Here is a 24,410-nt window from a genome sequence, read left to right as displayed (position 1 = left end):
TATCTGAGCACTGGGGGAAAATATACTTCTGCCAGTTAGAAGTCTTCCTTCCTTCCTTTATTTATTTAGTTAGTTAGTTAGTTAACCCACAACCCAATTTGTTTTCTTCTTACTGACGGATAGTACCAAAGTTGGTACTAGCCCCACCACACTTGGAGTAGTTGGCAGACAGTGTGGAGAAATAGCACATCTTTCACTCCGTATCTTTTCTCTGGGGCTCTGTAAAAATTAGTAAAATTAAAACATGGCTCTGAAGCAGTGATTGTAATCCAGCCTGGAGAGAACTGCTGGGTTTTCTGTTCATATGCTTCTGTAAGGAAGAATAAGGAATTTTTTCTCTTCTGGCCCTTAAAAGGCAGGTGAGTGCCCAGATTCCCAGGTATGTTGCTGCTAGCAGCAAACTGGCACCTCTTAGTAGTACAACTCTTCTCAGTAGTCTGAATTCTAGTTAGTTGCCTGGCTCGGGGCATGCCCTGTGCCCCAGGCTTCAAGTCGTGCGACTCCTGTCGCAGTTCTATGCCCAGCAGCGATCCTCACACTCAGTGTCTTCGCTGTCTGGGCGAGACTCACGTAAGTGAGCGGTGTAAAAACTGCAGGTCGTTCAAGCCACGAACGAAATGCGAACGAGCTATCAATCTCGGGGCCTTAATAATGGAGTCGGCATTAGCACCAGCACGCCGATCTGATCTGGCGCCGGGCACGTCGTCGGTGCGCAGCGACACCCCATCAACTAGTCAGCACCGCTCCTCCGCTAAGAAGCAAAGGGAAGACTCAGCGGTGCCGAGAAAAGGACAGGGGTGAGGCCACACCCCAGTTGGGCAGCCCACGATCCCCCTGGGGACCCAGACCTCCGACATGTGCTGAGCGGAGTAGTCCGGTCCCGTCCGCATGTGCCTCGCCTGCAGTGCGGATACCATCGACGCCGGAGGCAGCGCAGGTAGCGTGTGACTTCCTTGCCCTTCCAGTGCCGAGCGTGCCGCCTGAGATGGGCCCTCGCTCCAGAGGGAAGCCACTGCTGGGAGATCATCGACCCTCCCCGGTTCGGCATAGCCCCCGCTCCGAGGATGAGGTGCCTACCTGTTCTGCTGGGCCATTTCGTAGCCCGCATCGGACGCCCACCCCGTTGACCGACTCACCTGAGAGGGAGTCCCGAGCATCCTCCACTACCCACAGGGGTCGCAGGCACCGAGACAAGAGGCGTTGATGCTCCTCTTCCTACCAGAGCTATAGGTCTCGACGCCATCGGAACCGACGCTCACATTCAAGTGTTCGCTCCAACAGACATCGTTCGCGAAGCACCCATCAGCCGTCACTGGCACCGAGGCATCGTAGCCATGGTTGCCATGGGGACTCTGGAAGCAGTACCTCTGACGGGTACAAGTCTTCCTCATCGAGATCTAAGTCTCGAAGCAGGCACCGACATGGCCGCAAACGGTCCCGTCGCTCGTATGGCACCGTACGCTCTTCAGCGACTTCGGCTTCGGCACCCAGCCGCCCATCTCCGAACCATGCCGTCCCGCAGGATTAAGCGGCTCCGCTAGGTCCCCAAGCGGGGCACTGGCAAGAGGCACCCTGGCAGGGGCAGTGGTGTCAATTGGCATCTTGGCCCTAACTGCCGGCACCAGCGAGACCTCGTTCGGCGGCCGGTGCATCGCAGGTGCATTCGACGTCCCCGCCTCGGCACTGGGAGAAGTCAACTGGCACCAAAGCAGCGGCACCGTATCCAGGCTCAGACTTGGGGGTCGAACCACCGGCACCGCCTGTTGCCTTGGAGGCAGATCCGGTCCCGTCACCAGCACCGGAAGACTCTATTACGGTGCCAACACCCGCCTCGCAGTAGGACTTTAAAGTTCACCAGGAGCTCCTTAGGCGGGTTGCCTCGAACCTCCAGCTCCAGGCTGAGGAGATGGAGGAGTCATTGGATACCTTGTTCAACGTCTTGTCCTCCTCAGCACCGGGCCGGGTGGCCCTCTCTCTCCACCAAGGGGTGGCCAATATCTCGACTTTGCTTTGGCAAACCCCAGCGTCATTGGCGCCTATTTCTAAAAAGGCGGAGAGAAAATACTTTGTGCCCGCAAGGGGGCACGAATATTTGTACTCTCACCCAGCCCCGAACTCTCTGGTGGTGGAGTCGGTAAACCACCGAGAGAGGAATGGCCAACCCGCGCCCACTCCCAAGGATAAAGACGCCAGGAGATTGGATACCTTCGGCAGAAAGGTTTATTCATTGGCGAGCTTTCAGCTCAGGGAGGCAAATCACCAAGCCCTCCTGAGCAGATATGATTTTAACTTGAGGGGGTCTCTGCCAAAATTCGAACCTCTTCTTCAGGAAAAGGATAAGAAGGAGTTCAGAGCTTTGGTCGATGAAGGGGTGGCGGCGGCGAAAGCAGCCCTCCAAGCGGCTTCAGACGTGGCGGATACAGCAGCCCGTTCAGTGGCCTCCGCTGTTGCCATGCACAGGGCGTCCTGGCTCTCGCTGTCAGGGCTGTCTGCGGAGTCCCAGTCCCTCGTGCAGGACTTGCCTTTCGATGGGTAGGCCCTGTTTGTGGACCAGACAGACACTCGTCTACACGGGATGAAGGACTCCCGCACCACCCTGCAAACCCTGGGCCTATATGTCCCACCAACTAAGGACAAACCCAGGCCACAGACCTCTGTTCCTCCGGCTAGAGGCAGATATGAGCCCTCGCCTAAAAGACCAAGGGAGCAGAGACGCAGGTCCCAGCATCAATCCCGCTCGGCCCCTCGACCTGGGCCCGCCCAGGGGAAGAGGCGCTTTTGACTCTTTGCGGGGGGCCACCGGGCCTGTTGCCAGGGAAGCCCCCCAGTTAATAAAGTTTGTGTTCTGCAACTGTTTATCTGCCTTCCGAGTGCAGTGGTCCCGTATAACGTCAGACCAACGGGTTGCAGTTCGCTTCGCCTCCCCCCAGCCGCCAGAGGTTTCTGGGGATCCGGAGCACGCCCTCCTTCTAGACCAGGAGGTGACGCGCCTCCTCATCCTGGGCACGGTGGAGAAGGTACCTCGGGAATTCCAGGGCAGAGGTTTTTACTCCCGGTATTTCCTGATCCCGAAGGTAAAGGGCGGGCTCGGCCCATCCTCGACCTGCGGAACCTCAACCAGTTTATGGTCCGTTACAAGTTCCGTATGGTGTCCCTGGCCTCTATTATTCCATCCCTAGACCCGGGGGATTGGTTCGCAGCCCTGGACCTCCAGGATGTGTATTTTCACATCCATATTTTCGAGGGTCACAGGCGCTTCCTGGTAGGGCGGGACCACTACCAGTTCACGGTCCTTCCCTTTGGCCTTTCCACAGCCGCCAGGGTTTTTACGAAATGCATGGCGGTAGTGGCAGCCCACCTCAGGAGGAACGGGCTGCAAATCTTCCCCTACCTGGACGACTGGCTGCTCAAGGACAAGTCTCGGTCTCAGGTGCAGGCCCAGCTAAAATTCTTACTGGCCACATGCGAGAGTCTAGGCCTAGTGGTAAACGAGGACAAGTCCACGTTAGTCCCGGTTCAGCGCATACACTTCATAGGAGCACTGTTAGACTTGGTGGTGGCCACGGCTTCTCTCCCCTGGGACAGGTTCGAGACGCTCAAAAGTCTCATAGCCTCAGTCACGGCCTTCCCCGTGATGAGGGCAAGGGTGTGCCTTCAAATCTTAGGCCACATGGCAGCATGCACCTCCGTGGTGCGACATGCCAGGCTCAGGATGAGGCCCCTCCAACTCTGGTTGGCCTCCCAATATCCCGAAGCCAGGGATGGCCTGGACAAGGTTGTCACGTTACCCCCCCCCCCCCCCCCCCCCCCCCCCGCAGCATAGTGGCCGGCCTGCATGGTGGTCCCTCCCGGCCAACATGTTGCAAGGAATCCCATTCCAAGAGACCCCTCCCTCACTAGATCTGGTGTTGGACGCCTCGGACCTGGGGTGGGGAGCCATCTGTTCTTGGTCCCACCTCTCCTGGAAGGTGGCTTTCTTGGTGGCTATCACCTCAGCCCATCGGGTCTCAGAGCTTAGGACCTTGACCTCGGAACCCCCATATACGGTCTTCCATAAGGATAAGGTACAGCTTCGCCCGCACCCGGCCTTTCTCCCCAAGGTGGTCTCCGCCTTCCATATGGAACAGGACGTTTTCCTACCGGTACTCTGTCCTAAGCTCCATTCCTCCAATGAGAAACGCCACCTACACTCGCTAGATGTGCGTAGGGCGATGGCCTTTTACCTGGACCGTACTAGGCCATTCAGGAAGTCCTCGCAGCTGTTCGTTGCGTCGGCCGAGAGTATGAGAGGGCAACCGGTCTCCACCCAGCACCTTTCCCGCTGGATCACCTCGTGCATACGCACGTGTTATGACTTGGCAGGGGTTTCCCCACCACCTATTGTAAAGGTCCATTCCACGAGAGCACAGGCCTCATCAGCTGCTTATGTAGCCCACATCCCTATCCAGGACATATGTAGGGCTGCCATGTGGTCCTCTGTCCACACTTTTTCCTCACACTATGCAATCGTCTCCCAAGCACAGGATGACGCCGGGTTTGGTAGGGCGGTACTCCGTCCTGAGAACCTCTAAACTCCTACCCACCTCCATCAGATATAGCTTGGAGTCACCTACTGTGGAATACACAGGAGCAATCACTCAAAGAAGAAAGGACAGTTACCTGTTCCGTAACTGGCGTTCTTCAAGATGTGTTGCTCCTGTCTATTCCACATCCCACCCTCCTTCCCTCTGTCGGAGTTGTCTGACAAGAAGAAACTGAGGGTGGGGGGAACACGCAGCTCTCCTTTTAGCGTGATATAGAGGCACCACTCCAGGGGTCGCAGCTGTGCTCCCCCAATACGGGTACTGCTAAGGGAAAAACTTCCGGCACCGGTGCACGTGGCGAGCACGCACACCTACTGTGGAATAGACAGGAGCAACACCTCTCGAACGCCAGTTACGGAACAGGTAACTGTCTTTTCCTTTACTGACACTCTCCTTCATGCTGGTCTGCATATACGTACTACTTGAGAGCTCTGGTATGGCTCGTCCGCAGTGTTCAATTTATGCATGGGCTATCAGAGAATGAGGCTTTAATGCATTTATCATCATATTAGCCTTCTCACCTTTAACGGTGTCCACATACTGCTGTAATATTTTGAGTAGCAGAGAAGGCTGAGTCCTCAACTCCAATATGTAAGAATACCGGGAACAGGGTAGATTTCTGGGAAAAGAAAGAATGTTGGAGTTTTCTAACACTACAGGGCCCAAACCTAAGACCTACCTTTGACATAATGTTTACCCTCAAGGGTTCTTCTTTGCAGTAGTGCAGTCCTTATGGATAAAGACAATTTCTGTTGAATATGTCCACATATGTTCTTTTGAACAAAATTGAAACTACATCCCAGTACAGGCATGAATGTGAAATTATTAAAAAACATGTCTCTTTAAAGAATAAATACAATGTAACAAAGTGACAAATTGATAGTGCAGAAGTGATTTTATGTAAGGCCCAAAATTAAAGGAAATATTTATCTTTTACTTCTGCTTTTTTGTTTTTCTGTGGAGCAATGAAATTATACACAGTATTAAATCTTGATAATGAATGACAATCTTTCTTATAAAACCTTATGGATGTATATGCGCCCTTTTCATATGCAAAAGAAGTGAAGTGTAGAATATAACCCTTGGAACAAAGGGGTTTTTATTTATTTATTTATTTATATTGTGACTTCAAAGTTAAGATCCACTGTCAATGAGCATTTATAATATTCTAATGAGTAAAAGATTCCTTAGGTACCTCGTATATTATGCATTTCAGTAATCAATACACTCAATTTAAAAAAACACTTCCAAATATAAAATTACTTGGTTGAAATTAAAATCTTAACTCTTTGAAGACTTCTTTTCTCCTACACACCTACAAATACAGATAACGTATATTTAACTGTAAAATATAATCACTATCACACTCAGTAAACTGCTACTCTATTCAATATTACTAGATATAGACAAACACTCCAACTATACTGATTAAAAAATGGCAATGGATACGTACAAAATATATCTTAAATTGGTATCCCATTGCATAATAAATACCATTAAAAAATAGTGTGAAAGAATTGTAGGTTGCCACAATCCAAATATTTTAAAAGCCAAAGGAACCTTCTCTAAAAGTAGCTGATAAATTAGGTTATAGTTTCTTCTATTCTGTGGCTATTTAATTATATCCTTACAGAAATCCTTTCTGGGGGACAAATACTAAATAAATGTTCTGAGCACTCAGTATATTACTAAGCCATGCTCTTTTATTGTAGGCAAATAGAAAAACATGTTTTTGTGCTATGAGAGAAGGACTTAATAGCTTTACTCCATCACACCATCTAAGAAACGACACTTGTTATTGATTAGCTATTTTCAGATATCACATTGAAAAACAGAATGTGATAACACACATGCTTTTTGAGATCTAAGGTCTTGATTCTACAAATGCTGTCTCCCATGCTTAGTCACTAGTCATGCATTTCTGTTGGTGGGAGGCTGTGTATTTTCTACACGCATGTAATCTTTATAGAAAAAAAAAATCTGTGTTTTCTTACCTGTGTTTTCAAACCAGGACAGGGTTTGAGAACCTGAGACAGTCCTGGCAGCAGAATTACTACTGTTGGCAGATATGTCAGAAGCTGATGGCATCCTACTGTGGATGTGTGTGTGTTCTCAGAACTGCTTACACTGAAAGCAGAACCGTTCTATCAGCAGTTGGGTTGCTAGGCATCCGGTTTTCGACCAGAACGCCCGGTCGACAAGGGACCCTGGGGGCTCCTGTCAGCACCGCTGACCAGGCCATTAAAAGTCCAGTCGACGGTGCAGAGGGGCTAAGGCAGGCTCCCTGTCTGCCCTGGTTCTGCGCGGCTCCTGGAAGCTGTCAACAGGTCCCTGCGGCCCCTAGATGCAGGGGCAATCGGGGAAGCTCCACGTGCTGCCCCGACTCGGAGTGCTGGCTCTGTAGCTCCCATTGGCTGGGAACTGTGGCCAATGGGAGCTGTGGGAGCGGTGCCTGTGGGTGTGGTGCCACCTGGCCACCCCTGCACCTAGGAGTGGGGCCGGACATGCTGGCTACTTTTGGGAGCCATGCAGAGCCAGGGCAGGCAGGAAGCCTGCCTTAGCCCCGCTGCGCCGCCGACTGGAAACTGACTGGGTAAGCGCTGACCGGCTGGAGCCCGTATCCTGAACTCCCTCTCTCACCCCCGGCCCCAGGTCACCTCCCGCACCCAAACTCCCTCCCAGAGCCCGCACCCTCTCCTACCCCCTAATCCCCTGTTGCAGCCCTGAGCCCCCTCCTGGAGCCCTCATCCCAACTCCTTCCTGCATCCAGACTCCCTCCTGGAGCCCTCACCCCAAACCCTTCCCGCACCCCAACCTCCTACCCCAGCCCAGTGAAAGTGAGTGAGGGTGGGGGAGAGCAAGAGACTGAGGAAGGGGGGATGGAGTGAGTGGGGGTGGGGCCTCAGGGAACAGGCAGGGCATGGGGCAGGGCAAAGGTGTTTGGTTTTGTGTGATTAGAAAGGTGGCAACCCTAATCTGCAGTCATGCAGTTTTCTGAACTTGAGCGTAGCAAGCACAGTTTCAGTGTCATGTGGATGTTTTTGTTACCAGAAATCATGCATAGGCTGGTGAGCTGTTTCATCAGTCAGGGAAGGAAAGCAAAGTGCACAGCCAAGTATTTTAAGGCCCTTTCTTCAGGGTACAGTTAATTGTTTATATCAAAGGACATAACCAACACAAAATAAAATGACTCAACTGAAAAATAGCAGTCATAATCCCCAGAGGCTTTTTCCTGCCTTAACTAGCCTTGAGGAAAGAGAGGACACACTCAGTGATTTCTGTTTTTTGGGGTTCCTTTTAGCAAGTTTCTAGCTCTCATAGTTGTGGAGAAAAGCGAAGTGAGTACACCCTAAAGGCACAGAAACCAGAAGACAAATAAAAAGAACCCAGTATTTATTATGTCTTTAAAAAAAAAAATCTGATTTTTGAGGTTTGTGTTGACTTTTCAATGCTTGGGTTTGGAAATACTGCACAATACCTTTCTCTGTGATCCTTGTGGATCCAGCAGGGATAGGCAGTGATCCCTTAACCCTTTCAGGGCAGCTATTTTACCTTGTCACACCATGTTACGTACTAACCACCCTCTGGACCAGTAGTTCTCAACCTGTTTACCATTGTGGACCACATATGCAGCTCTGTGTTATGTGGGCTTCATCAACACAATATATATACTACCCATACATCTTAAAGAAAAAAAGGTTTTGTATTTGTTATATGATAGCAATATGATTCAAATCAATATAGTACCTTTCATTTCAACACCAGCAAATGTCTACCATGGAGCATTTTTAAATTGGCACTGTTGACTGTTAAATTAATTAATTTATTTCAAGGGTGGCCTGGCATTGTGTATTGCCACCCTCACTTCCACGCTGCTGCTGGGGTTGCTGCTGGGCTGAGCACCCAGAGAGCATGGCTGTGGAGCCTGCCTGCAGAGATGGGGACTGTCCCCTATGCACTGAGCCACACATGCATCCATTCCCCCAGCCAGGGACTGTCCCTCGTGCACCCAGCTCCCCCACCCATGGACTGCAGTTAATGCTTTGTCATAAATCATACATCTTTCGCTTTCTTTACTGTGGCACTGGAGAAGAGAAATTACTGTATTTAAATGAAAAGTAATGCCATTGTGATAAATCTATGTAGATTTTGCTATTCACCAAAGAATACATATAAAGTATCACAAATTTAAATAAATTGAAGAACTACTAAAAAAAATAAAGAAGCTAATAATAGATGTATCAAACTTTTAGTAGCCATTTAGAAAAAATGAAGCTAATACTACTTGAATTATCCATCATTACAGAAAATTAATATTTAGTGGTGACAAAAATAGATGGGGCTCAAAGAAACCCCAGTTCACTATTTACAAAGTTTATTTTTTAGTCATTGATTGGACTTCTAAAGTACTTCTCCTTGTCCACACAGGACCTAGTCTGACTCCTTTTTGTGTTAATCTGAAATAGGAAGAGAGTATTCTCTCTTTTTATAGCATCAGTGTTATAAAGGAAAGACATAAGTTTAGGTCAGGCTAAAAATCAGACTTGACTTCCCTTTTGTCAACTGATGTGTTGATGGGTGCACAATTAATGTCACAGAAATTTGTATCCCTGTATGGGGGGAGAGTCATAATCAAGTAGACATTTACATTATATTAATTGTGCTTGCAATTTGTAGACACTGAAAGGGAGGACAGGTTTTAAAAGAAAGGGAGAATCTGTCAGCTTAAGAATTTATTTATAGCTGTGTCGGTCCCAGGATATTGGAGAGAGACAAGGTGGGTGAGGTAATATCTTTTATTGGACCAACTTCTGTTGGTAAAAGAGACAAGCTTTTGACCTACACAGGTCAACTCTTCTTCAGGTCTTAAGAATGTGTAAAGTGGAAATTAAGTTTTAAAGAAAAGTTTCAGAAATATTTGTCAAGATGCTCTATAAATTTTTTGATTTTCTCCTACAGTACTGCAGCCTCCACTTGAGTTCTCCACTTCAGAGCTGGTATTTCAGTCAAGAAGCATACATTTAGAGATTGCTGATGAAAGTCTGAGCACTCAGGTAAATAAACACACATGTTTTTATGACTATTCTCAGCCTAATCTTTTACTTTACTGGGACTGTAAAAGAGGTACTTGTTTAAATTACATTGTGTGTTCTTAATAACTACATAATTTTTTTCTAGTGTGTGTGCTTATGGATTCCAAAGTGTTTTTATCATTGTTCTAAACTACTGTGAGTTTCATATTGGTCTCTAAAAATTATGACTTTTGCTCAGTTTCTGGCTTAGACTTGATTTTACCCTCTGATTCATGAAGTAAATGGTGCGCACCACGGGAAACTGGCTACCACAATGCATGGGTAGTAGTTGACTTCCAAAGATGTCCAGTGATGATGCGTAGTGTGATCATGTCTGAGCTCGTACTTGAAGATTTTTTGCAGCATATTTTATGCAGACAGTTAATAATTCATGACATACTCTTAATTTTATAAGTATGAGTTTTTCTTCTTGAAAAAGCCTTTGCAGATCCCCCATGTGGCAATCATATGTTGTGCTTCATGATCGTAGGAGCATGCTAGCACAGCTTAGCATTTGGGTAGCATGCTCACACTGATTATTTGATTATAAGTTCTGTAGCTTGTGATACACAGGAGATCAGACTAGATGATCACAATGGCCCCTTCTGACCTTGGAATCTCTGAAGCTACAGATCCAATGTACCAACAGTGGTATAGAAAGGTTAACCTTTCCCCCTTTATTTTCTTCAGTTCCTCTCTTTCTGCTGGTGACAGTGGCGTTGGAATTATTTCCCTCATCCTTCATTGCATAGTTACTATTTTCCTTGACATTTTTAGTTAAATCCATAGTTATTTTAGGTCTTGTTTTTATGTAGCAATTTGTTAGTTTTTTGTAATAGTATTGTTAGGATCCTTTATTTTTGGATCCAGAGAAACATTCATAGTTTAAAAGTTGTCCTTCATGCCATAATAAAATGTCTGACATGACCATCACACCAGGTGCTTAAAATGTATAGGAGGAGAGAGCATCTTTTCTACTTGTTCAAGATCAATTTTTCACCTTTTAAATTTTCCCAGCCATGGTGGGTGGGTAGGGGGAAACAAGAATGCTAGATCAGAGCCCATATAGTCACTTTAATCTGCATAGGTATTGGAGGATATATACTATATAGCCCAAGTTAAAGTTTCCTCAAGAAGCTTCTTGAAAGGGTCCTTCTGGAATCATGAAAGAGATGAGCTACATTCTCTTTAATGATCTATTTAAGATACGTGGGAAGTCATTGTCTTCTAGCAGATCCCCTGAACTTCTCTATGTGAAGGGTGATATTTCTTGAATGAAGAAGTTAGAGGAACTCTGTCCTTTTCACCAGCTGTCTCCTTGATCACCTCTCTCTCCTACTGGTGACAGCATAGCCTTCCAGGAGATAATAGTGTGGGATAGTTTTAATCTATGGAGTAGGCTTAGGCAGCTTATAATGCATGTCTGGCTGGCTAAGTCTTGACCCTCATGAACGTTAGTTCTTATAGCTTGCCTGCAAGGTCACGTTTACCCTGCAGCTGGCAGTGTGCTTCCCAGCTTGTATAGACAGTTGAGCACTAGCTCTGCTCGAGCTAGCACACTAAATAGCAGCATAGCTGGAGGTAGATTGGGCAGTTCGTGGGCTAGCCACCCAAATCATACCCAGGGGGTCTGATCAGGTTTATACTCAGATGGCTCAGGCGGAGGAAGCATGCGTCTGTCTACCCGAGCTGGAAGCATGCTCCCAGCTGCAGTGTAGATGTACTCTGACAGGCAGGCTAAGAGGACTAATATTCATGAGGGTCAAGACTTAGTCAGACCTGCATTATGAGCTACCTATAATGCATCTCAAGTTTTGTCTCATTCTCTCCAGTCTGCTGTGACCATTCAGAGATATTACTGGCTCAGGACTTCAGATAAAAGTGCTGGAATTGCCTTTTTGAAGGCACGCAGCCTTTCCAGTGTTAAAACCAATGATCACTTGAGCAGACTCAGAGACTAGTTTTTTGGCACAGTCTTTTCAGGGTTTTAGTCTGTCTTTAGGATGAACATGCTGTCCTTTAGGGGTGAGAAATAGTATCAGCAGCACTCAGGTGACTAAATTAGATATCCAATCTTAGGGTAAGCAAAGGTAGTTTCAAAGTGCCTTTCATTTCAAAGAGAGTCGGCTAAGGGAGAGGGCTTATCTTCTGTTCCTTTATCACAGAGGCTACTTTATACTCTGATGCAATGATGTTGGGACCTCAGTGGGCAGCCAGATGCCAGTATGTTTCAACACTATTCCCTTTTTGCATCCTTCTCCTTCTGGAGATAACTTATCCCAGTTTCTGCCAATAAGATTTTGGCTAAGGACCTGGTGTGTGCTGAAATTTATCCAAAAGAGCTACAGTTTTCAGTTCAATGGCATTCCTTATACCCCGGCTCTTTCCATATGTTCTCATGAGAAACTTTTGAGGGGTGAAGTCACAACCCTGCACCTGGGGACAATATAGCAGATGGACGATCCACTTTACTAGGGCAAAGGTTCTTATTCTTGCTATTCAGCAAAAAAAAAAAGGTGGGTTTTTAAAACTAGCTCTAAACTTTTGCAATCTCAACAAGTTTTTCAACAGAAGAATCTATATATGTAGATCTTCTAGTACTGTAATGTCAGGTCTCTTTGATAGTTTATCCAGTTCTCGCAACTTTTCACCGGTACCAGTAGTTCTCCCATCTGCATTTGCCTTACCACCACTATCATAAATGCAGTTAATCTACTTATCACACACTAGCCCATGATTGATAGCCAACTTGCTATTACTCCAGGTTATTCTTATTACATTGAAGAAATCCGTGTCATATTTAAGATTTGAGAAAATGGTTTTCCTTCCTAGGTAGGAAACATTGTTCTTTGTGAATGGTGAGTGCTGGTAAGTGTGCTATCTGTGAACCATGAGACATGCTTATTTTCTTACCTTACAGATATAAACTGCATACTCTATTGCTCTCTAGAGTGCTCTGTTGAACTTTGTGTCAATTGTTTCTTCTTTGTAGATAAAAAGTACAACATACAATAGTAACTTGTTTTCAACAGGAAAAGCTTAATATTTAGTGATGTGAAAAATAACATAATGCTTATTGCATTCTGTCATCTTACATCCTTGTTTACCTACAACTGTTTACAGAAGTTTGACCTGAAGAACACCTCAAGGCAACCGGTGACATGGCAATTAGATCTTGATGGTGCAGGAAAAGCCATAGAAGATGGCATTTTTAAATTTAGTCTGTGTGCTGGAGTTCTTGATCCAGGACAAAAAACTAGTATCACCGTAGGCTTCTGCCCATGTAAGTATTTTTCTGAATTTGTCAACTTTTATATAAATATTTGCTTGTTCAAGACTCCATTTCCAGAGGTGTATTTAAGTCTACTTTCACTGTGAATCAGCACATTTTCTTTGCTGAAATATGTTTGAAGAGCTAATTTGCTCAGATAGCCAACTTTGGTAAAAACTGAAAAAAACTATAAACAGCCCCTTTCTTGAACTCCTAAGTTACATAGGTTGAAGCCAGGAAGATAGTTTAAAGATAAAAGTAGCATTTCCTATCTAGTGCAACAGGTTCCGGGATTATGCCAATGGAAAAAACCCCTGTTGAAGCTCAGAGAACTAAGAGTGCTGCAGTCTGGACAGCTCAGGAAAGGGAGATTGCTTGAAACATTTCTTCTGTCTGTATAGCATAGGATACCTGAGACCTTTTCTTGGGGAAAGCTTAGGGGGATGAGAATAGATTCAAATTAATGGGTTCCTCTGTGAATTTGAGGGACACTGGTTTCAGGCATTCATCTCACTCTAGGACAGTGTCTTAATGAGGCTCATTAGGTGAGTGTGAAAGAAGCTTGTTCTGTGGATAAAATAATTCCTACACTCTTCTGTGTTGTCAGTCCTGCACCTTTAATGAGAGGTTATTTTAAGTGAAGTAAAAAATTAAAACTCTGTGGACTAAGGAGAATTTGTGTGTGTGTGTGTGTGTGTGTGTGTGTGTGTGTGTGTGTGTGTGTGGTTTTTGTTTTTTTTTCTGAATAGCCAGAATATAGAAATAAAATGCAATTTATCTTTTTAGAAGACTTTAAGGTTGGGACATTTCATATATTTTTGAACAGTCCTAATTGGTTTAGTCAAGTAGATTTTGTATATAAAAGGTAAAACATATCCCTATAAAAATTCAGGAGGAGACTCTGAAGATTATAGTCACTTGGAAACCCTAGAACAGGAAGTAATTACTGTGACAGAAATTGCAATCACATGTAATACCTTTGGGGACCATACTGTATTAAGTTTATGTATCATTGGGGGCCAAGGACTGTATGCAGCTTCAGTGGGGGGAGGGTTATCGTGGCTCCTCCAGGAATCACAAACAGGGGGGGGGGGGGGGGGGGGTGATTAAAATGCCTTACCCTATGTTGTCAACATCTCCCGAGAGGTTTTACCCCCGGAAAGGCTTGCCTATATTGGTTAAATCTGGATTTTCCAAAGACCAACAGACAAGGAAAGGGCTTTTTGATATAAAAAGGCTGCACTTAAACTGATTCAGGGCCTTTTTGCTGATCCAGCAAATGGACAGGGCCTTCTGTCCAAAAGGGGCCCCAACCCTTGCAGAAGGGTTGGGAAGACTTTGGCCTCCAGGGCCTCAGGAGTCTGGTGGGTGACCTCTGGTAAGTTTATAGCCTGTGTATAGGAACGTTTATTGTTTTTATGTTTACTCTGTAATGCTTTTACCTTAAGAATAAAGGTGCTTGATTAGGAAGAGCTGTGTGGTTACTTGTATGTGCTGGCAACACACTGTTCTTAGCCCTCTCAGAGAAAGCAAAGCACAGGCTCTGGCCTCTAGGGAGATTGGCTTGCTGGGGATATCGTAATATAAGACAAGAAATTGTGCAGCCTTAAAACACCCATCAGGAGAGAGTGAGATGTGGGTTTCTACCCAAGGGAGGTGATGTCTGGGAGTCAGACGCCTTAAATGGGCACATGGAGGGACCTAGGGAAACTAAGAACCATGGAGGGGGAAGACACTGCTGAAAAAAAATACGGAACTGAACTTGTAATCTGAAGTAAACAAGGGAAAGCATTGAAGTCTAGTTACATCTTATTACCAAAAAGGCTAAGGGCTGCAGGCTGATTCTATATATTACATTGAGAAGATGTGTTACGTTCTACTCTATGCACATATGTACATCTGTTCTCATGTAAGACCACAATCTACTTACAAAAATATAAATTGTTCTTCGAGTGCTGGTCCCTGTGTGGATTCCAAATGTGGGTGGGCATGCGCGCCATGCACCAGAGCCACAACTGTTGCTAGTAGTGTCTGTTGACATGTGCATGCATTGGCCACGTGGTGCGTCCGAGGCTTTATGAGGCTCTGCAGGTAGATGCTGCTCCAGTTCCCTCTTCCCGCCGCATGGCCACAGTTGTAACCCTGTTCCTCTGTGCTCTTAGTCACCGTATATAGCTCTTATTCACTGTATATAGTTCTCCTTGTTTTTAGTTAGTTAGTTTGTCCATTCTTTGTCTGTAGTTAGTTAGGTTGTTTGTTTGGACTTCCGCCTTTGGGAGCTTCTTTACCCTCCCCGGGGATTATGTCCCATCAAGCTGGTTTTAAAAACTGTGCCTCATGCCCTCACTCCTTCTCAGTAAATGATGAGCACACTATCTGCCTGTATTGTCCGGGTGAAGCCAACATAGTTTTCCGCTGCTCCGTTTGCCGCTCCTTTCTATAGCGGACCTGAGCAGCTTGCGAGCTTTGGCTCTGAAATTTCTTAATGGTGGAGGCAGTGCACCCATGTGCACAGCAAGACCTGGCTCTGATGGAACCACCGGAGCGATGTCTGTCTCAGACAGTGAGCACCTCACCAGGCCCCTCCTATGTGGCACCACTGGCACTGATGAAACCTCACCGTGTGCACAAGAAGCATGGGAATAAGGGTGGATCCCTGACGGGGACCGCCTCAAAGCGCAGCATTTCCTCCCTGAACCGGGACCGTTCGGGCGAGAAGTCGCACACTACAGCTGACGGTCTGACTTCAACTTCAGCACCAGGTTCAAACAAAGTGCAAACAGAGCATCCTCTAAATGCCACCGTTTTCTACTGGCCCCGTCTATGCAGGCACGGGGACCCTTTACTTCGCTCCCGGCTCCATCAACTCTACTGGGATTCTTGGGTTCAGTTTACCTGGTCACACACAGTCCAGGCTGCTCATCACCTTTCACACTGATGGCGGAGCTTATGTTACCCATTGCCCACACTGCACATCTCCGACCCAAACGGCCACCCGCCAGCATGAGCCCCTGGACACTCCAGCCCCATCGGCACAGACGGTCCCGACTGCCCTGCTGGAACCACCCATCCCTACCGCCGCTTCATCATCACCGGACAATGCCCTTATCCCGTCTTCCCTCTCCTCACTGGATGACCGCTTGCAGTATCAGTCCCTATTTTTTCACATGGCTACTGCCCTCAGCCTCCCAGTGGAGGATGTTCAGGACCCCCAAGATCAATTCCTGGACATTTTTCAACCCCAGGGACCCACCTGCACAGCTTTGCCCATCTACTCTGCCATATTGAAACTGGCCCAGACAGTGTGGCACACACCAGCCTCTTGTGCCCCTACACCAAAATGAGCAGAATGCCACTATTTTGTTCCCCCAAAGGCACAGATTTTCTTTTCACCCACCTGCTGCCAAATTCTCTAGTAATCAATGCTGCTACTGAATGTGCCTGCCAGCAGCACTTCAAATCTGCAATGCAAAGAAACTGGACTTGCTGGGTAGAAAAGTTTATTCATTGGCGGGATTACAATTCCATATTGCCAGCTACCAGGCTATTCTGGCCAAATACGACTTCCTCTTCTATTCTAAGTTTGCAGAATTCCAGGATTCTTTCTTCCGACTGATAGCAGGACATCCAGTGCATGCTGAATGAGGGCAAACTGGTAGAAAAATTCACGCTACAGGCTGCAGTAGAATCTGCAGACGCTGCCTCTTGCTCCTTAGCATCCAGGGTTGTCCTTCACTGCGACTCATGGCTCCAATCCAGCGGTCTTCCTAAGGAGGTCCAGATGATGCTGGAAGACCTCCCCTTTGACAACAATAAACTGTTTAGCGATAAGATGGACAAGTCCCTTCATTTCCTTAAGGACTCTCATGCCACCCTGCGCTCCCTGGGCATCTATACCCCAGCCCCCATCCTCCCACAACAGCATCCACCCTTCCACCCTTGTCCTTGCACCACCTATCAACCATACCCCCCAGTGACCCTTTGAAGCCCCTTGCCATTGCTCTCGCTCCCAACTGCCCCGACACACTTCTTCAGCCACCTCGGCAGCCTCAACTTCCCACCGACCATTCAAACAATCGTTTTGACTCTCACATCTAGAACTGCAAACTATCACAATCCTGCCGGTTGTACCACATGTCATATTTGGGGGCTGCCTTGCACTCTTCACCCGCAATTGGAGCTTGATCACCTTTGCCCGCTAGATACTGGACATCATCCGTCAAGGATACCTGATCAAATTCCTTTCCTTTCCCCCATGCCACCTACCCAGGGGCCGCCCCTCAGACCCTTCCCAAAACTATTTTCTCAGCAAAGCCACTGCCCTTCTCCACAAAGGTGCCTTAGAACTTGTGCCGCACTGCCACTGTGGTCGTGGCTTCTATTCCCCCTATGTCCTCATTCCAAAGAAAGGGGGTAGTCTGTGCCCCATCCTGAACCTCTCCTACTTAAACAAATTCATCTGCAATTTTTGTTTCCGGATGGTCACGCTCCCTCTTCTTATCCCCTCCCTTTCCCATGGAGCCTGGTTCGTGGCTCTCGATATGAAAGATACCCATTACCAATTCCGTGTCCTCCCCTTTGGGATCATATTTATGAAGGTCTTTGCGGTCGTGGCAGCCCACATGCGCGGACTGGGCCACACCCTATTTCCTTACATGGATGACTGGCTTCTGGTGGCACCCTCTCACTCCGCCTCCTGACCAGCATATGCAGCCTGCATCTCCGCCTTCACAAATTAGGAGTCTGCATCAACAAAGAAAAATCCAGCCTCTTCCCTACCCGCACACTTACCTTTATAGGAGCACATTTGGACTCGGTGGCAGCCAGAGCCTTTCTCCCCGGGGACCGCTTTACCATTCTTGTTTCCCTTAGTACCATGCTCTGACATGGTCCAAGCATGCGTGCCCGCTAATGCCGCTCCCTTTTAGGAAACATCGCGGCCTGCACTGCTGTTACACCACACGCCTGTCTCCATATGCGCTGCCTCCAACATTGGCTCCGCACAGTTTACGATCCACAGTTAGAACCACTCACCAAGCTGCTGGTCCTCCCTCTCCTGGTGCAACCCATCCACAGTCCTAGTGGGCATGCTCACTTCACCCACTGCCACCCTCACCACAGACGCATCCTTAGTGGGCTGGGGCACCCTCCTTGACAGCTGCACAATTCAGGGTCTCTGGTCCACGAGAGAAGCATGGATGCATATTAATATCCTTGAGCTCCAAGCAGTTCATCTGGCCTGCCAAGCCTTTCTGGACTTTCTCCACTCCTGCCATGTACAGATACTATCAGACAACATGACGGCAGTCGTCTATATAAACAAACAGGACAGCGCCAGGTCCCCCTCTCTGTGCACGGAAGCCGTCCACCTGATGGAACTGGTGCCTCCGACACCAAATCACCCTACACGCAGTACACCTCCCAGGCACCAGCAACACTCTGACAAACTCAGCCGTTCTTTCCATGCCAACCACAAGTGGAAGCTCCATGACCCCACTCACCAATCTCTCTTCTACCAATGGGGCACGCATCACCATGACCTCTTTGTGATGCTCTCAGGGCAGTGTCCTTCTCGTTCCCTGGATTGCACGTCTACTCTACGCCTTCTGCCAATTCCCCTCCTCCCCGAGGTCCTACACAAAATACACAAGGACCGGGAACAGTGATCCTTATAGCCCTCTCCTGGTCTCGCCAATACTGTTACACTGATCTTTCGCCTCTCTGCTCGCCCATTCCCCTCCCCAACATTCTGAATCGTCTGATGCAGGACCGCAGCCACCTGCAACACCCCAACACACACCCCCTTCACTTCACAGCTTGATATTTGGTTGGGGATCCTGTGTAGACCAGGCCTGCTCTACACCCGTCTGCAATATCCTCACTAATAGCAGAGGACGTTCCACTCACATGTGTTACTCTGCCAAATGGCATTGCTTCACGGCCTGAGTGAGTCGACATAACATTCCTACTCTCCTAAACTACCTCCTCCATCTCCGCCAATCAGGCCTAGCGCACTCCTCCATCCAAGTTCACCTAGCTGCTCTCAGTGCCTTCCTTCCTCCTGGGGATGGCTCCTCTGTCTTCACGCATCCAAAGACTTCCAAATTTCCTCAATGTTTTTCCTCCTGTGCGACAGCTCATCCCGCCTTGGAACCTCAACCTAGTGTCCTCTCTGCCCTCACCAAACCTCCTTTCAAGCCTCACCCACCTCTCTATGAAGGTTATCTTCCTGGAGACCACCACCTCGGCATGTCGTGTCAGCAAACTGAAGGCGATGGCAGATCCCCCCCCAATTCACCGTCTTTCATAAGGACGAGGTTTCCCTGTGTCTCCACCCCAAATTCTCCCCAAGATGGCTTCCTCCTTTCACCTCAACCAAAGTATATACCTCTTGGTCTTCTACCCCAAACGTCATGCCTCATCCCTGGAGTGTGCCTTCCACTCCCTCGACGTCCGCCGGGTGCTGGTCTCTTACTTCCACCAAACCCACGCCTTCCGCACATCCCTGCGACTTTTTGTCATCATTGCTGAGCGTTGGCGTGGCTCCACCCTCTTTACAATGCTACTCCAAGTGGATCTCCCACTGCATTGAAAATTGCTACAAACTATTGGGCACCACACTTCCACTCAGGATCACAGCCCACTCTACACAGGCTCATGCCATCACATCTTCCTTCCTACTAGATGTACCTTGGCAGGACATATGCCAGGCGGCGACCTGGTCTTCTGTCCATACCTTCTCCATTCATTACGCCATTGCTCCCTCCATGATGACAGATGCCGCCATCGATCATGCTGTCCAACACAATTGGTCTTTCCAAGACCCCTCGCGTCTGCCTCCTTCCTGAATACTGCTCACTACTCTCCCACGTTTGGAATCCACATAGGGATCAGCCCTTGAAGAAGAGAAAGTTACTTATTGTAACTGGAGGCTCTTCGAGATGTGTGGTCCCTATCCTGCCCTCCTCCCCCTCTGCTCTGGGCTCCTCTGCTGCTGAGTAAGAAGGAACTGGAGCAGCGTTGACCCATGCAGCCTCTTAAAGCCTCAGATGCGCCATGTGGCTGACACATGACACACGTGTGGGTCAATGGACACTGCTATCAACAATTCCGGCTCTGGTGCACGGCGCACCTCCGTACCCACGTTTGGGATCCAGATGGGGACAACACATTTCAAAGAACCTCCAGTTACAGTAAGTAACTTTCTCTTACATTCGATTGTCACTTTGAGTAAATAGCTGCTCCTTTGGGGCTGGAGTTGCTTCATGTGTTAAAAGTATTTTTTTCCCCTGATGTAGATCTATACCAGTGCGGGGTAGATTATTTTTATCTTCTTAGAGGGCGTGACTAGGTAGAAGTAGCAGACATAGAAGGTAATTTTACCTGCTGAATGTTGGAGAGACTAATCTCCTTTTCTTTGACTCCTCTTTTTAAAGAAACCTGACGAGAAATATGCTAAGACCCAATGTTTTGGAGTGCACACTGAGAAGAAGGGGCAATGGAAATGGGGGAGGATGGAAATAAAAAGGTGGTGTGGGTATTGTCTTTTAGCGCTTTCAAACATTCTGTATGTGGTTTAGCAATTGCGAGTCTGTATTTATTTTACAGATTTTCTCCTTTCTGAGCCAACTACTTTTCGTTATGTGCCCTGTTCTCTGTTGTCATTCAAATAACAGAAAAATCGCAAAATAGAGGGCTGTAACTTTACTTCCTGAAGAGGCAGTTTTAATACACATACATTGAGAGATTATTTATGTCTACACTAATGAATGATGATGATAAAATAATCAGCCCAAGACTACAATACAAAACATAGATGTTTTCATTTGTTTTTCATTCTGAGAAAAATGTTATTTTTATGGCCTTATCCCGTAGTGGTGTATTTCTAGACTGAGGGGGGAAAATAGGTTAACAGAGAGAGAATTTGAATGACTGTTGAACTGGCATGTGATTAGATCAGCAAGGTTTGATTTTAGGAATGATCAAGGCAGTATTATTCTTGCTAAGATAAGCTCAAATAAATTGAAAAGAATATTTTTAATTATATTTACAAATATAAGGCAGTTTGTCCCAAGATGTGACCTTTGAATGATGGGTGGACTACAGAGGGGTGGGTGGACATGCATTTCTTTCTCTCCTGCTGGTTTCCAGCGCCACATTTCATTAAGGACTGTTACTGGAAAAGACCCTCTGGTGTAGAGAACGCCGTCTTCTCCTTTGCATCTTCAGCTAGGGGAATCTGCCAGTACCCCTTTGTCAAGTCTAGGGTCGTTAAGTACCGGGCATTCCCCAGACGGTCTACTAATTCGTCTATGTGGGGTATAGGGTAGGCATCAAACTGGGATATCTCATTTAGTCGCTGGAAGTCATTGCAGAACCTCGTGGTGCCATCAGGTTTGGGCACCAACACTATTGGGCTGGACCACTGACTGTGAGATTCTTCAATGATCCCCATCTCCAGCATTTTCCTGACTTCTGCTTTTATTTCCTCCCTTTTGGCTGCTGGCACCCGGTAGGTCCTCATTGTTACTTTGGCCCCAGGGTTCGTGACGATGTGATGATATGTCCCAGTTGTGCAATCTGGCTTTGTCAAGAATACATCTTGATATTGGGTGATCATCTCAGTTACCTCTTTCTTCTGGGCTGTCGTTAGATCGGGAGACACCCTCACCTGTCCAGGGTTTTTGTTCCCTGGGTGTAGGTCTTCCCGAACCACTGTGCATGCCTCTCGGGTATGCCAAGGTTTCAGAAGGTTGACATGATATCTGTTCTAGTTTTTGACGTCCCGGTTGTTGCACCTTGTAATTTACTTCCCCTACGGGTTCAACTATTTCGTAGGGCCCTTGCCACTGGGCCAACAGCTTACTTTCGGCCGTGGGTACCAGTACCATTACTCGGTCACCGGGCTGAAACTGACGAACCTTGGCTTGACGATTGTAGTAGGTTTGCTGGGCCTCTTGGGCCTTTTCTAGGTGCTCCCGCACCATGGGAGTGACCCGGGCTATCCGGTCCCTCATCTGTAGCACATGCTCTATTATGTTCTTTCCCTCACTGGGTTCCTCCTCCCAAATTTCCTTGGCTATGTCCAGGATGCCTCGGGGGTTGTGCCCATATAACAGCTCAAAGGGGGAGCATCCAGTTGAGGCCTGAGGTACCTCCCGGATAGCGAACATAAGGTAAGGTAGTAGGGTGTCCCAGTCCTTCCCGTCCCGACTTACCACCTTCCTTATCATAGCCTTGAGGGTTCGGTTAAACCTTTCTACCAACCCATCAGTCTGCGGATGATAGACTGAAGTTCTCAGGGTATGTATATGGAGCAGAGTACAGAGGTCCTTCATTAGCTTCGACATAAATGAGGTTCCTTGGTCTGTTAATATCTCCTTTGGTAGCCCCACTCGGGCAAAGATCCCCACCAACTCCTTTGCTATCGTTTTAGAGGCCGTGTTTCCCAGGGGGACGGCTTCTGGGTAGCGAGTAGCATAATCCATAATGACAAGTATATATTGGTGGCCCCGGGCTGTCTTCTCCAGGGGTCCCACTAGGTCCATGGCTATTCGCTCGAAGGGGACCACTATGATGGAAAGGGGTACTAAAGGTGCCCTCAAGTGGGGACGGGGACTGTGCAGCTGACACTCCGGGCAGGACGCACAGTACCTCCGCACTTCATGTACTCCGGGCCAGAAGAACTGTCGTAGGACCCTGGCCAGGGTCTTCTCTACCCCCAAATGTCCCCCAAAAAGATGACTATGGGCAAGACTTAATACAGCATTCTGGTGTTTTTGAGGTACTAGGATCTGCTGTACCTTCTGCGCCTGTACTGGTGCAACCCGGTATAAGAGATCCTTCTTCATTATGAAGTAGGGTCCTGGTCCCTGGGTTTTCCCTTCTACGGGGACCCCATCTATTTCAGTCACCTCCTTCCTAATGTTGTCGTACCTTGGGTCTTCTGCCTGGTCTCGTCCAAAATTTCCTCTCCCGGGGCTAATCTGCCTGAGATCTAGGGGGCCAGTCTCTCTTGCCTCTACTGGTTCAGAAGTGTTAGGGTGGGGGTGCTTCTCCCTCCTGGGTGGACTCCTTTTTAGCTGCTCGGGTCCGCCTACCTACGAGAGCGACCCTCTGGCTTTGGGTCAATATTCCGGTTCCCAAGGCCTTAGCTGCCCTCCTTTCCCTTTTTGTCTTTCTACCCTGTCTGGGAGTGGAGAACAAATCTGGGGATATTTCAGAGAAGACTGGGGGTTGACAGTCTACTGTGGATGCCTCACTAACTTCAGGGTTTCCCCCTTTCTCCAATCCCCTTACCGGGAGTAAGTCTCCAAACCCTGGGAAGTCCCTCCCTGTGAGCACCGGGTATGGGAGTTTAGGGACTACACCTGCGGCTACCTCAGTAGTGTTCCCCTGAATCTCGATTTTTACTGGGATGGTAGGGTAATAACCAACTGTCCCATGGACACAGGTTATCCTCGTATGCTTAGCCCACAGCAGCTGACAATGCTTCACGAGATTCCCTGAGACAAGCGTGATAGCACTCCCCGAATCAACCAGTGCGGTGGTCTCTACCCCATTTAGTTTCACTGGTCTGGTATACATATGTGGGATTAGTGAGACCCCCACAAGGTGGATTAGGGAGCATGGGTCTGCCCAGTTCCCCAGGTTACACTGCATAGGCTCCTCAGCATTGGGACACTGTGCAGCTATGTGTCCCCACTCCCTGCAAGCATAACATCTGTATGGAGCCCTAGGCATTCCCAGGTCTCTTGGTTTGGGCAGTCTAACCTCCCGATCCTCTTCTCCCTCAGTGCTCCGACTCTTTGTGGCCTCTAGTGGGCCTTCAGCCCCTCTCTTTTTCCACCTGGGCCCTCTTGGTGGCCCAGTCACCTGAGCTTTGGGGCTTGGTGCTGCTAATTTAACCCCTGGGTGCCTCTTCCTTAACTGGTCGGGTCAGCTCCCTCGCTGTCCTTCGCCTCTCTACCAATGCGACGACCTCGTCGTAGGTGCAGGGTTCGTTCTGGCTTACCCAGGCACGAAGGTCTGGTGGTAGTCCCCTCATGTATTGGTCAATGACCAGAACCTCTAGTATCTCTTCTGGATTCCGGGACTCAGTTCGCAACCACTTTCGTGCGAGATGGATGAGGTCATACAATTGGGACCGCGGGGTTTTGTTTTCCTGGTACCTCCACTCGTGATACCGCTGGGCCCGCACTGCAGTCGTTACCCCAGATCTGGCCAGGATCTCTGATTTCAGCTGGGGGTAGTCTGATGCAGCCTCTTCAGGCAGATCATAGTAGGCCTTCTGGGCCTCCCCACACAGGAATGGGGCAAGGATGCCAGACCACTGATCTCGAGGCCAGGCCTCCCGTAGGGCTGTCCTCTCAAAAGCCAGAAGGTATGCCTCTACATCATCCTCCCGCGTCATTTTCTGCAGCCAATGGCTGGCCCGTATGAGCCGCATCCCATCATGGCCACGGTTCAGCCCTGTAAGGGTCT

General features: G+C 48.1%; 1 protein-coding gene across 1 annotated transcript in view; it reads left to right on the top strand.

The window, feature by feature from the left end:
* Positions 1 to 24,410, top strand: part of LOC113406192 (cilia- and flagella-associated protein 47-like) — a 691,445-nt gene that overhangs the window by 84,383 nt on the left and 582,652 nt on the right. The window contains exons 23-24 of the mRNA XM_029910955.1: positions 9,543 to 9,637; positions 12,779 to 12,938. Of these exons, the coding sequence (XP_029766815.1) occupies positions 9,543 to 9,637; positions 12,779 to 12,938 (255 nt within the window). The remainder of the gene's footprint in view (positions 1 to 9,542; positions 9,638 to 12,778; positions 12,939 to 24,410) is intronic.

Source organism: Terrapene carolina, unplaced genomic scaffold (genome assembly GCF_002925995.2).
Source record: "Terrapene carolina triunguis isolate 2854851 unplaced genomic scaffold, T_m_triunguis-2.0 Scaffold23, whole genome shotgun sequence".
NCBI lineage: Eukaryota > Metazoa > Chordata > Testudines > Emydidae > Terrapene > Terrapene triunguis.
Note: the sequence above shows the minus strand (reverse complement) of the source record. Positions and strands in the feature narration are given on the sequence as shown.